Here is a 14,355-nt window from a genome sequence, read left to right as displayed (position 1 = left end):
ATACACTGATGATGTTATTAACTATTGATAGATAGATAGATAGATACTTTATTGATCCTCAAGGGGAAATTCAAGAAGGTATATAGTTGCTGCGACCTACAGTAGCCTAGGCCTGTGTGGGCTTCTACGAAATATAATGGCATTTGCACCGTAATTTACGATGCTGAAGCCATTCCGCTGCAGGACAGAACTGGGTAACTGTGTCAGTTGTGGGAGCTTCTGATGGATCGGTGACAGCAATGAAGAATGCCGTGCTGCGGATGCTGTCCAATCAGCGCCTCCTGACCCGTGTGAGGACCAATCAGCTTCTCCTGACCTATTATGGTTATGACCGCCGTGACAGTATTGTTCCCGATGTGCTTTGCGAGGTGAGGCTGGTCTGGTCTGAGAAGCTAAGATGACCGATTTTGATGAGCCGCTCTCCGAGGAGGAGAAGGTAAATCGACTTTAAATTACACGTGTTTTATGTGTTCATGCTTTCTGTACGTGCAATCGACGCCTGAAGATAATCTTGTTTCATGCCTTTTGCGCTAGCGTCAGGGAATACCTTAATTATTGTCTACTCTGTTAGCAATGCTAGCTAGCTGGAGGTAATGTTTGCTTGCTTGCTTGGTGTTTCTCCGTGCACAGGTAAACAGAACTCTGCTCGCCGTGTCCGTATGTCTGAATAGTGATGATAAACGTTACACACACCTGTCATGTCGTAAGTTTTCAAAACTTGCATGCAGTTAGTAAATGATCGGCTCTGTTGAGAACACGCTTTCTTTTGTATTAGATTAAAGGAAGTCTTGTTAATCAGCTGAGCTGCTAACGTTAGCTTACTGGCTTTGCTGACATGGCTTTGCTGTCAGTGTAGTCAAGTGACGTGAACGCCAACTAGCAGGCTAACTACTTGTCAAAAGTCCGAGCTAAGGAAGTAGCTTTGCACAATGTTAAATAAAACTAACTTTATTTGATAGATATGTCGAGTTACCCAGAGATAGAGATAAGTCGAGTTACCCAGTGAAGCAGTAAGTTCATCGAATGGATGCTGTGAGAAAACAGTGAACTTTACTGCTGTTGGCTGCATTGCAAAGATGGAATCTGTATCTTCGGGGAGTTGCCTGCGTAACTTCAGCTAACGTTAGCACTCTTATGTGGCAGCACAACAGACGGCGCCGACTATGATGCCATGGCTGTAGAGGGGGTTAATTTAATCACCGGCTCAGTCGATAAGGTAGTCGATAAAGGATTTATCCTTTTTGTAAGGGAAGACTTTTGTCGAATGGCCTAATCCCCAGGGTAATCTACATTAAGCGTCAGTGCGGATGGAAGACGCCTTGTTTCCTGTTAGGAAAGAGTCAAGAGTTTCTCGCAACTGCAAACAGGTTAGGCTAACAGACCACGACTACGGACACTCTTATTTATATTACCGACAGAAAGGGAAGAATGGGAACAGCAACTGGGCTTGGGACATGTGGGACTATGATGAAAGCAAATTCGTGGTGGTTTAATCCACACTAGGATTTGAGGTCATTTTTGCACACATCTGTCTGTCTGTCTGTCTCTGTCTGTCTGTCTGTCTCTCTCTCTCTCTCTCTCTCTCATCTGTCTGCCTTTATGTGCCTGTCTCTGTGTCATACGCATTCACGTGCACACACACACACAATAAAACCCAGCATCTGATTATGACAACCATTGTTAATAGAACCACCTTTAAAGAACACAATGTTATCCGACCTCAAGGTGAGGCTGCCCGCCAGGTATTCAGATAACGTTGCTGGCTTCCTCTATCCTTCAAATATCCAACGGCTCTTCACCATAAATCACTGTTGGATTCACAGTTAGACGTTGGCATAGCCTATCTTAGAATTGTGTACTTCAGCAGCTGGCTATTGTCCCGATTTGAGACAAATTGGGTTTGAGTCAGTCCTCACGTCTATAGTTAAGCTGTCATTGTCAGACTGGATTTGTGACTTTTTGAAGTGGCCTTCTAGCAGACTGATGTTGTGGTCCAGTTGAATCTGGACCAGGTTCGTGTTGATGGTGGATGTTTGTTTGTGTCTCCGGAATAGCAGTACCCTCCAGAGTGATGTATTACGCGGGTGCCGGCTCACCCAGGTAACTTCAGTAGTTACTGCTGATCTCAAAACAATACGTCTCGTCGTCAGAAGCAATACATGCAGTGAAGCGCTCTTTTGGAGATCAGCGGTTACTCCCGAAGCTGTGGTGTTTTCCCAAGGCATGATGGGAAGGCATCGGAGGCTCTGGTAGATTAGGGTGATAAGGGTCTGTTGGTTGCCGATACTGGTTGGCTGCACTTTGAGTCAGAGAGGTTGAGAGACTGGCTCCGGTCGAGCTCCGGTCAGGCTCCGGTCAGGCTCTGGTCGGTCTCAGCCTCTGCCTCTGTGTTGGCCCCATCCTAGTAATCACGTAATTGAGTAAACAGTTGATTTACTGTCCAGATGGAGACTGTACTCACAGACCTGCACTGAATGACATGCAGACTTATTAACCAGCAGACTTATTAACTACAGAGTGTGTTTGATTTGGAAGAGTGGCTGTTTTGGGCTGAACTGAAGAAGGCCTGTAGACTAATATCACTTTATATGACAGTGAGGTTGTAGAGAGAGTGTGTGTGTGTGTGTGTGTGTGTATTTAAAAGAGTGACTGTATAGGCTGAACTGAAGGCCTGTAGCCTAATATCCATGACTCCATTCTTGAGGGTTTTTCTTACTACAATAAACCGGACAGTTGATAGTTGAAGTTGTAGAGATTGTGTGTGTGTTTGTGTTTGGGGGGGGGGGGGGGGGGCAGCGCAGCGCACTACACACAAAGAGTATACTCATCAGTATGCTGAGGAAGTACGCTTCAGTGATGAATGGTAGTCTCTTTACTAAGGGTGCAACGTGATGATGGCTGAACAATGTTGGCATGTCATGGAACCTTCCAGCACTTCCCGTGTGTGTGTGTGTGTGTGTGTCTGTGTGTGTGTGTGTGTGTGTGTGTGTGTAGGATAATTAGCAGCAAAGCTGTAAAATCTGCCTGTGAAGGAGCCTGTATCTAGGGTCGTTTGGACCACCCTGGCTTCTTCAGAAGTCTGCAGAATGTACTGAAGTGTGTGTGTGTGTTTTATTTGTTTTTCAGTGTGTGTGTGTGTGTGTGTGCGGGCGCGCTTGTGGAAACTCGATCCTGGGTGTCACCACCTCACACCTCGGCTGGTTCAGGTCGCGGGTGAGACCGCAGGGCAGAGGCGATAACTAAGCCCAAGTTTACCCTATTTCATATGCATGCACACGCACTCACACTCACACCCACATACACACCCACACACACACACACACACACACACCCACACACACACCCACCCAAGTTTACCCTATTTCATATGCATGCATGGACACACACACACACACACACACACACACACACTCTCACACTCACACTCACACCCAAGTTTACCCTATTTCATATGCACACACACACACACACACACACACACACACACACACACACACACACACTCTCAGAGAAGAGTACGAGAGTTCGAAGAGCTCTGGCAGGCAGGGTATGCACACTCACGCTTCAGGGTGCCACCAACAAGCAGCTTTGTACATTAGCTCAGATACTCATTATCATCTCAAATTACACACCGCTACCTACCGAGTGGTAGGTGTGTAAGTGTGCACACAGACACACACACACACACACACACACACACACACACACACACACAGACACACACACACAGACACACACACACAGACATAAGATTGGTCAAGTGTGCACAGACACACGCAGACACACGCATAAGATTGCCGCTGGGCCTCTTGAGATCATTAGTTTGGGAAAGTCCTGCAGGACCAGTCTGGCCTGTTTGGTTTGACAAGTTGCGGTATTGTTATGTTGTGTTCTTATGATGGCCAGTGAGTCACCGCCGTCTGAAGATCTTCCTCCGATTACAGCTGTGTGTGTGTGTGTGTGTGTGTGTGTGTGTGTGAGATAGCTGTACGTGTTGACTGTTTGGGATGACCATGGGGTGACCATTTGCCAACTCTGCGTGTGTGTTTATATGAGCGACATTATGGCTGCAGGTGTTAAAGGTTTGGGATGACTATGGGATGACCATTTGCCAACGTGTGTGTGTGTGTTTGATTGACACATTATGTGTGTAGATGACTCACACACTCTCTGTGTTCCACAGGTCCGCATAGCAGCCAACTTTGTGACCCATGCTCCACCTGGAGAGTTCAATGAAGTCTTCAATGGTAAGCAGAACTCGTCCACACACACACACACACTTCACTCAGTCAGTATGTTTACACGACGTTGGAAAAAAAATCTAATTATTGTGTTAGTTTGATAGCCTGGCTAACGCCAAACCTCATCTCATTGAGATGGGGTCTGGGAACTACATGTACATTTTCTCGTATTTGAATTGTGGTTTACGAATGCCCAGAGCCGTTTATTGGGCGCTACAAATGTCTATCAAATGCGTCTGTACGTAGCTCATAACGGCTTCGGTGTGTCGTCATCATCTTGCTGCCCTCCCTCCGTTCTGTGTACCAGGGGTAGTGTGCATCTCATTCCTCTGGAGAACCATAACCAGGGATAGTGTGCATCTCATTCCTCAGGAATAGTGTGCATCTCATTCCTCAGGAATAGTGTGCATCTCATTCCTCAGGAATAGTGGGCATCTCATTCCTCAGGGATAGTGGGCATTTCATTCCTAAAACAAGTAAAGCGTACAGCACATACGGAATGTACGGACTTGTAAAGTTATCCAATTCACCGTTCGACATGGTAGGCTACTAATTTTATACCAACTAAATTGTTTGTCAGGTGTGTTGGTCTGTCAATGACAACAATATCAGGTCTTATGGCATTTGTGTCACAAAACACAGGCATCTCCACATGGCACAAAGAAAACATTTTGGGCCAAAAAAACAGTTATGTATTGACACTGTAGGTGGAAAGATGGATTGTACACTTTTTGATATAATGTCCACAAGCCTGTCATGGCTAGTTAATATACAGTTCTCTATAGAAATTACAGCTATTTAATATATGTGCCATGGATTCTGGTAACTGGCCTTGCCCATGTTGAATACATAACAGTGAGTGACAGTCAGAGGAGCAGATTGACAGATTAGGCTAAACTGAGCTGTAAATACCTGAAGTCTGGCTTTAACTGAGAACATGTGTAGATCCTCATCAGTCCATTATGGAGGATGGTATGAGATACGGATCGTTCTACCACGTATGTCGGATTTCTGTTAGAGCACTCACATGCACACACAAACATGCTTCTTCACTCATAATGGATGCACCGCACACACACGCATGCACACGCGCAGACACGCATGCACACGTGCACACCCACGCACACGCACACATGCTTCTTCACTCTAAATGGATACGGATGCACACACACACACACACACACACACACACACACACACACACACACACACACACACAGGCTCTTCTCACTGACCTCAGTAAATACCTCAGCTCTTTATGTGGTTGTTGGTGGTGTAACATGTGCTGTACTGCACACACACACACACTCTTGTACATATTTTCTCTCTCTGTTGTGTGTGTCGGTGCTGCGAGTGCTTGCCTTGCCTACAGTGCTGTGTGAAGCTGTTTATGATCTGAAACGGACATCGCTACTCACAGAGGTCACTCGGTGGTCAAGACTGAAACAAGAGTTCCCCTCACAGGGGTGTGTGTGTGTGACTAGCCTGCTGATAGATTTATGTGTGTGCTTCTTTGTATTTATAGATGTGCGACTCCTCCTCAACAATGACAATCTTCTCCGAGAAGGGGCGGCACAGTGAGTACACACACCTGCAAATCCACCAATCACACTGCTCCTTCTACTGGCCAACACACTGCTCCTTCTACTGGCCAATCACACTGCTCCTTCTACTGGCCAACACACTGCTCCTTCTACTGGCCAATCACACTGCTCCTTCTACTGGCCAACACACTGCTCCTTCTACTGGCCAACACACTGCTCCTTCTACTGGCCAACACACTGCTCCTTCTACTGGCCAATCACACTGCTCCTTCTACTGGCCAACACACTGCTCCTTCTACTGGCCAACACACTGCTCCTTCTACTGGCCAACACACTGCTCCTTCTACTGGCCAATCACACTGCTCCTTCTACTGGCCAATCACACTGCTCCTTCTACTGGCCAGTCACACTGCTCCTTCAACACCTTCAACACCTACTGGCCAGTCACACTGCTCCTTCAACACCTACTGGCCAGTCACACTGCTCCTTCAACATCTATTGGCCAATCACACTGCTCCGTCAACACCTACTGACCAATCACACTGCTCCTTCTACTGGCCAATCACACTGCTCCTTCTACTGGCCAGTCACACTGCTCCTTCAACACCTTCAACACCTACTGGCCAGTCACACTGCTCCTTCAACACCTTCAACACCTACTGGCCAGTCACACTGCTCCTTCAACACCTACTGGCCAGTCACACTGCTCCTTCAACATCTATTGGCCAATCACACTGCTCCGTCAACACCTACTGACCAATCACACTGCTCCTTCTACTGACCAATCACACTGCTCCTTCAACACACACTGACCAATCCCACTGCTCCTTCAACACACACTGGCCAATCACACTGCTCCTTCAACACCTACTGACCAATCTCACTGCTGCTTTGGTGCACAACTGACCAATCACACTCCTGTCAGATCAACAGAACAGCAGTCAGAGCATGGAGGAGTGGCTAGGCCGTAGGTGCTGGACATTGGGACGGTGTAGCCGTCTGTGTGTGTGTGTGTGTGCGCTCTGTGTGTGTGTGCCCTGTGTGTGTGTGCTCCTTCAGCTCAGCAATTGACTGACTGGACACAACTGTGACGGCATGAATCAGCTCCAGCAGTGCAGAGTGCAGTGCATGCAGTGTGTGCTAAACTCAATAAACCACATGTGGCTAAATCTCCAACAGATTCTAAGCTCCTTCCATTGGCTTCTCTTTTGACTGGCCGCACAATGATTTCTGTACAGTACAGAGATCTGCAGGGTCCTGCGTACGTAAGGCAGGTGAGATCTGCAGGGTCCTCGTGTCCAGGGGTGTAGTTGGCGTTGGACGCGGGGGAACAGCGTCCTCCCACTTCTTGGAGCATTGTTTTGAACATTTTAATAAGCATTTATTAATATAACAAGTGTTGTTACCAGTGGTAACAACGCATCACGCAAACGTCTCCAATTAGGCCTCTTTGTCTTTGCAAGAATGACCGTCATGCTATAGCACTCCACCATGCGTAAAGACATTAAAAACTACACAGCTCGTCGTTCCACGTTACCCGAAAGTAGCTAGAAAGTGGCTAGAAAACCATAGATTATGCAAAATGACACAATAAGTATGTGTGAGTAATACGAGTGATTTTTATCGAGGGAGCTCCAATATAAGTGATAAGGCTATTTAACCAGAAGTAATGACCCAACGGTGAACCTGAACAACTTTAGGAAAAACGTACGATTGGTGCAGCTATTTTCATCCAAACAAAAACCTTTTTCAAATGACTGGCACTTGCCTGCCCAGTGTTCTTCCTGTTATTTTTTGTTTTGTTTTATTGACTGTGCACCTCTGCATTTTAATCATTCGCAATGACATTCATATGACGCCCCCTCAAACTGAGCTACAGTGCCCACACAGCGTGTTGAATATGCGTGTGAATCCTGCTTGTGCTATTGTTATTGTTATTGCCATCATTTACGTGTGGTAATGAATGAAGCCATGCCGCTGCATGTTATGCATCAAGGAGATTAGACTACGCTAGATTACATAGGCTACTCTACATTATGGTTTGTCTGTTTATTGTATGATACAACAAAATGAAAAGTGACAGACCATATTCATGACATTGGTGGAAACTTGTAGTTTGGGTGAAGACATTAGGCTACATTTTGAAGCTAATCTATGTAATTTAATTGTTTGTTTTTTTCGGTTTCATGTTCACGAAAGCTGGTAACAATTTGGCCATGGCCTTACGCACCGATGTATGTGGAGGTGCGAGTGTGACAGTTTTTGCAATGACGTCATTAAAATAGCGTCCCCCCACTTCAAGAATCCCCACTACACCACTGCTTGTGTCGTGCGTACAGTAGAGCAGGGTGAGATCGGCAGGGTCCTGCGGTAGAGTAGGGTGAGATCGGCAGGGTCCTGCGGTAGAGCAGGGTGAGATCGGCAGGGTCCTGTGGTAGAGCAGGGTGAGATCTGCAGGGTCCTCGTGTCCTGCGTACGGTACGGTGTCCTGGGCACCCCGAGAACTCCCATGCTGATGAGAGAAGGGTCAGCTGAAACAATGTAAATGGAGAAGTGTGTGTGTGTGTGTGTGTGTGTGTGTGTGTCTTTGTCTTTGTGTCTTTGATTTGGTCTGTTGAGAATCTGTGTCTGTGTCTGTGTGTGTGTGTGTGTGTGTGTCTGTTGAATACTCTTGATGTAGAATGCAGCCTACTATGGATTTAATAGCAGGCTAGTGTGCTGCTATAGATGTAGTATGCATTATATAGGATACTGTATAAAGCAGAGTGTGTGTACTGGCTAGTATGCATACTGTATATAGCAGTGTGTATACTAGGCAGCTAGTATGCATTGTAGATGTAGGATACTGTATATAGCAGAGTTTGTGTACTAGCTAGTAGGATACTGTGTATAGCAGAGTGTGTATAGCAGGTCCATGCAGAAGACTGGGCGTTAACTGCAGGGTGTGTTCCATATTTGGGCGTGTAGGGGGAAGGAAAGCCAGAGGTGTTTGATGGTTTTATAACTCTTAATGATGCACCATCATGAGACCGGAGCATGGGATCTAGAACTGTGTGTGTGTGTGTGTGTGTGTGTGTTGTGTGTGTGTGTTGTGTGGGTTGTGTGTGTGTGTGTTTTGTGTGTGTGTTGTGCGCAGAGGGAGATAGGAAGATTGAGAGTGTGTGTTCACATCGAGCTAGCTGAGTGCAGAGATTCCACTCTGTTAATGTTTCTCCCTATCTTGTGTGTGTGTGTGTTGTGTTGTGTGTTGTGTGTGCAGAGGGTGATGGGAAGATTGAGAGTGTGTGTTCACATCGAGTGCAGAGATTCCACTCTGTTAATGATTCTCCCTATCTTGAGTGTGTGTGTGTGTGTGGCTCCTTTGCAAGGGAGGGTGAAGGAGGAAAAGGGGGGGGGGGGGGGCGATTACTACTGTGCAGGAGAACGCCACACATCACATTTACATCAGACACAGGGAACGTTTCAGGGCCACACAGGCACATACTTCCATACATGTAATGTCTATTCTGGTTGTGATCTGTGTGCTATAGTGTGTGTGTGTGTTGACCTGATCCCACACTACGCTAAAGGCTTGTGTGTGTGTGTGTGTGTGTGTGTACAGTATACAGTTGCTTTCTCTATTCTCTGACAGTATGGCTTCAGGTCAGTAGATCATATGATGGTCTGCCTCTGAATGGGATCTCTGTGAGACATTCACAAAGCCTACCTTGCCTGTGTGTCTGACTATCTTGCCCTCAAGCTTGTTATTCTGCTTGTTAGCTCTGAAAGTCCTTTAAAAGCTGTGCACAGTACTGTAAGCTACTTGCTGTATGTCGTACAGGAATGTGCCTTTTCAGTGTGTGTGTGTGTGTGTGTGTGTGTGTGTGCTTCCTCAGTGCCTTCGCCCAGTACAACATGGATCAGTTCACTCCTGCCAAACTGCCCGGCTCTGATGAGATGGTGAGTTCTGTACCGCACCACTCTACGCTGTACCACACACACACACACACACACACACACACACACACACACAGAAGCCTTTAGCGTAGTGTGGGATCAGGTCAACACACACACACACACACACACACACAGAAGCCTTTAGCGTAGTGTGGGATCAGGTCTACACACACACACACACACACACACACACACACAGAAGCCTTTAGCGTAGTGTGGGATCAGGTCTACACACACACACACACACACACACACACACACACACACACACACACACAGAAGCCTTTAGCGTAGTGTGGGATCAGGTCAAAACACACACACACACACACACACACATATATATATGCTAACTTGTGCATATAAAAGCGCTATATAATAAGTGACTTGACTTGACGGGACTTAACCCCCTACAAGCATGCCATATGGCAGCAGTAGCGGCATACTCTGCTAACTTGCATGCAGTACAAAAGTGGCTAAAACTAAGCATCTGTCCTCTACCCGTGAAAACACCCCAGCTATTGCGGAACGGCATCTGTTCTCTGCCTGTGAAAACACCCTTACTTAAGTAACTGAGTCATCGCTTTAAAACACACACCCATTCCTACATAACTGCCTTTCCAAACACACACACACACACACTCTCTCACACTCAGTATTTACAAAACTGTAAAAAAGACGCCCACCTTAAGAACACACCCAGCCCCTCATAAATGTGTTACTCAAGGAGCTGGTGTGTGTGTGTGTGTGTGTGTGTGTTACTGTGTGCCACCTTCAAGAGTTAGATATGTCACTGTTTAGGACACACACACACACATACACACAATCACACACACACACCCAATCTCAAATGTTACATCAGGTCAGTAGGGTGTGATTAGTTGAAACACACACCCAGCACACACCCAGTCTTATTTGAGGCTATTTTCCACAGCCTTTATCAGTAGGTCAGTGTGTTATCATGTGTGTTATGTTCCCTGTGTGATTGCCACAGGACAATAGGGAGACGAGCAGTTCCTTTTAACGTGTGTGTGTGTGTGTGTGTGTGCTATTGTTACCTGCTGATGCTTAACACTGCTGCACTGCAGATTAAAGCACAAACTGTAAACATGAACCATGCTTAAACAGATCAGTTTCACACATGAGGTGAAGTCTTTAGTCTGTCACAGTTGGCCGAGACACATCACTGAACCTGTCTGTGTCTGTGTGTGTCTGTGTCTGTGTCTGTGTGTGTGTGTGTGTGTGTGTGTGTGTGTGTGTGTTAGGTGCTGATCACAGAGCACGGGGACCTTGGCCAGGGTCGTTTCTTTGACCCGCGTAGCCAGGTGTCGTTCCGCTTTGACCACCTGCGTAAGGAGGCCAGTGACGCGCAGCCCTACGAGGGGGAGGCGGGGCTGAAGGCGTGGCGGGACGCCTGTGACTCCGCCCTCTCGGCCTACGTGAAGGAGCACTACCCCAGCGGCGTGTGCACCGTCTATGGGAAGACGGTGGATGGACAGCAGACCATCATCGCCTGCATCGAGGGACACCAGTTCCAGCCCAAGAACTTCTGGTCAGCAGTTTGCTCCCTGTTTCTGTGTGTGTTGTGTGGTGGCATGTATAAAATGCTCGATGGTTGAAGAAACGTATAAAATACCCCTATGGCCTGTATAAAACACACTGGGTTCCCCAAAGTGTCACACCTCACTCAGCCTCAGCACGCCAGGTGAGAAGCACTGATCTAGTCCAACCGCTTTTCCTCTGGTCCGAGGCCCCGCCCCCCAGTCTAGTCCAACCGCTTTTCCTCTGGTCCGAGGCCCGGGAATAGAGACTGAGTTGAGTTGAGAGGTCTGGATGACTGGCAGCTTGAAAGGCCAATTAGTGTGTAGCCGGATTAATGGTTAATGACCGTCTCTATTCCCGTGTGTGTGTTATAGGGACGGACGCTGCAGGTTAATGACCGTGTGTGTGTTATAGGGACGGATGCTGCAGGTTAATGACCGTGTGTGTGTTATAGGGACGGACGCTGCAGGTTAATGACCGTGTGTGTGTGTGTTATAGGGACGGACGCTGCAGGTTAATGACCGTGTGTGTGTGTGTTATAGGGACGGACGCTGCAGGTTAATGACTGTCTCTGTCCCCGTGTGTGTGTGTGTGTGTGTGTGTGTTCTAGAACCGAACGCTGCAGGTTAGTGTGTGTGTGTGTGTGTGTGTTATAGCAACGAACGCTGCAGGTTAATAACCGTCTCTGTCCCCGTCTGTGTGTGTGTGTGTGTTATAGAACCGAACGCTGCAGGTTAATGACTGTGTGTGTGTGTGTGTGTGTGTGTGTGTGTTATAGCAATGAATGCTGCAGGTTAATGACCGTCTCTGTCCTCGTGTGTGTGTGTGTGTGTGTGTGTTATAGAACCGAACGCTGCAGGTTAATGACCGTGTGTGTGTGTGAGTGTTATAGCAACGAACGCTGCAGGTTAATGACCGTCTCTGTCCCTGTGTGTGTGTGTGTGTGTGTGTGTGTAGAAACGGACGCTGCAGGTTAATGACCGTGTGTGTGTGTGTGTGTGTTATAGCAACGAACGCTGCAGGTTAATGACCGTCTCTGTCCCTGTGTGTGTGTGTGTGTGTGTGTGTAGAAACGGACGCTGTAGGTTAATGACCGTCTCTGTCCCAGTGTGTGTGTGTGTGTGTGTTATAGCAACGAACGCTGCAGGTTAATGACCGTCTCTGTCCCTGTGTGTGTGTGTGTGTGTGTGTGTGTGTGTGTGTGTAGAAACGGACGCTGCAGGTTAATGACCGTCTCTGTCCCTGTGTGTGTGTGTGTGTGTGTGTGTGTGTGTTATAGAACTGAACGCTACAGGTTAATGACCTTGTGTGTGTGTGTGTGTGTGTGTGTGTGTGCGCTATAGGAATGGACGCTGCAGGTCAGAGTGGAAGATGACCCTTAGCCAGTCGTCTGCTCAGGTGGTGGGGGTACTCAAGATCCAGGTGAGCTGTCTCTGTCTCTGTCTCTGTCTCTCTCTCTCTCTCTGTCTTTTCTCAGTTCGAGTGAAAGACATTTCTCAGTGTTAATTAAGCCTGATGGTGCCATAGGGGAATGTGATCTGAACGAGAGCGTGTAATCGGTAACGGCTCCTTGGGTGGCCTAGTATCATAACGCTTCTAGTGTCCCACATTAATGGCAGGGACTCATTGATGACTGACACTATTTCTCTCAGAAGTATTGAACGTCTCAGTGTGGCTTTTAACATAATTCACAAAGGGGTACGATCACTTTGATCCCAAAACAGCCTTTTGTTAGTTAGCTGATTTTGAGACAGTAAACTTTGCTTAAACTGTCTCTCTCTCCATTTCTCCCTCTCTCCCTCCATCTCTCTCTCTCTCTCTCTCTCTCTCTCTCTCTCTCCATTTCTCTCTCTCCATCTCTCTCTCTCAGGTGCATTACTATGAGGATGGGAACGTGCAGCTAGTCAGCCACAAGGAGGTGGAGGAGTCGGTCATCGTGACTGTGAGTGGACGAAGGCCAACATGACGTCATCGCTTTCAGAACTCTGCTCCGGTGTCTTTACTGTGGACGTTGTTAGTGTAGTCTGGTCCACAGGTGTAAACGTAGCAAAAGGGTTTCCATTTTAATTTGAAAGAAAACTTGATGGTGTCTCTCTCTCTCTCTCTCTCTCTCTCTCTCTCTCTCTCTCTCTCTCTCTCTCTTTCTCTTCTCTCTCTCTCTCTCTCTCTCTCCTCTTCTCTGTGTCTCTCTTTCTCTTTCTCTTTCTCTTCTCATCTCTTTTCTTCTCTCCTACTCCAGAATGAAGCTGCGACGGCCAAGGAGTTTGTAAAAGTCATTGAGAACGCAGAGAACGATTATCAGGTAAGCAGCCGAACAGCCACCCAGAGCAGCAGCCTGGTGGGAGGGGAACTGGGACGGTGTGGATAGTGAGGGTTGAAATGCTTCTAGAACACACACACACACACACACACACACTCACTCTCTCACACACACAAACACTCACACACACACTCACGGTGTGTAACTGACACCGTGAGGAGGCGGCGGCTATTTTAGTCTCTCAGCCTCGAGCCTTATCTGCCTGCCCCTGCGTCATGGCACGGCACGCCACTAGTGGACCGACAAGACAGCCGGCGGGAGGTTTGGTCAGGAGGAGCATGCGCACACACGCACACACACACGCCATCTTGTCACACGGTCCCAGATGTGTGTGTGTCAGTGTGTGTGTGCGCGTGTGTGTTAGGGTTAGGTGATATTGTATTGTTTACAATATACTTTAATATAACTTTCCCCATAATAAGAATTACTCATCCCACAATATTAACGATAAAGTCTGTCCATTCCTCCTGCACTGTCAGTTGGAATCCTTATCACTAAAGCAATGTGTAAATAAAAACTTTATTTATATAGTGCATTTCATACAGAGGTCATTCCATGTGCTTTACATAGACAAAAGCAAACAGGAATGACTGATAAAAGCATACAAGGGCAATATAGTCAAAGAATAGTTTAAAAAGTAAAGAATAAAATAATAGTAATTATAAGAACCTAAAACACACAAGGTAATAGTTTAAAAGTGTTTAAAAAGTAATAATTAAAACATAAAAAACAGTCAAGCACCCAGGGTACAGCTAGCCTGGCTAACGCCAAACCT

The 14,355-nt window shown here is 47.0% G+C and overlaps 1 protein-coding gene and 1 long non-coding RNA gene across 3 annotated transcripts in view; one reads left to right on the top strand and one right to left on the bottom strand.

Annotated features, from left to right (window-relative positions):
* Positions 1-319: 319 nt before the first annotated feature.
* capza1b (capping actin protein of muscle Z-line subunit alpha 1b) overlaps positions 320-14,355 on the top strand; it is a 16,408-nt gene continuing 2,372 nt past the window's right edge. The window contains exons 1-8 of one of the 2 annotated variants that reach the window (XM_042097355.1): positions 321-436; positions 4,184-4,247; positions 5,767-5,818; positions 9,661-9,724; positions 10,984-11,270; positions 12,604-12,682; positions 13,131-13,202; positions 13,500-13,562. In XM_042097355.1, the coding sequence (XP_041953289.1) occupies positions 398-436; positions 4,184-4,247; positions 5,767-5,818; positions 9,661-9,724; positions 10,984-11,270; positions 12,604-12,682; positions 13,131-13,202; positions 13,500-13,562 (720 nt within the window). In that variant the 5' untranslated portion in view covers positions 321-397. Of the gene's footprint in view, positions 437-4,183; positions 4,248-5,766; positions 5,819-9,660; positions 9,725-10,983; positions 11,301-12,603; positions 12,683-13,130; positions 13,203-13,499; positions 13,563-14,355 lie in introns of both variants that reach the window. The other variant, XM_042097356.1, reaches the window with a different exon arrangement.
* On the bottom strand, positions 6,179-6,736 carry LOC121713073. The gene is made up of 4 exons (XR_006032732.1): positions 6,653-6,736; positions 6,393-6,441; positions 6,250-6,358; positions 6,179-6,218 (listed from the first exon to the last, which is right to left on the bottom strand). It is a non-coding gene; the product is annotated as an uncharacterized LOC121713073 (long non-coding RNA).

The sequence above is a fragment of the Alosa sapidissima genome, chromosome 7 (genome assembly GCF_018492685.1).
Source record: "Alosa sapidissima isolate fAloSap1 chromosome 7, fAloSap1.pri, whole genome shotgun sequence".
In the NCBI taxonomy this organism is placed as follows: Eukaryota; Metazoa; Chordata; class Actinopteri; order Clupeiformes; family Clupeidae; genus Alosa; species Alosa sapidissima.
The sequence above is the reverse complement of the archived record's forward strand: the minus strand, read 5'-3'. Positions and strand labels throughout refer to the sequence as shown.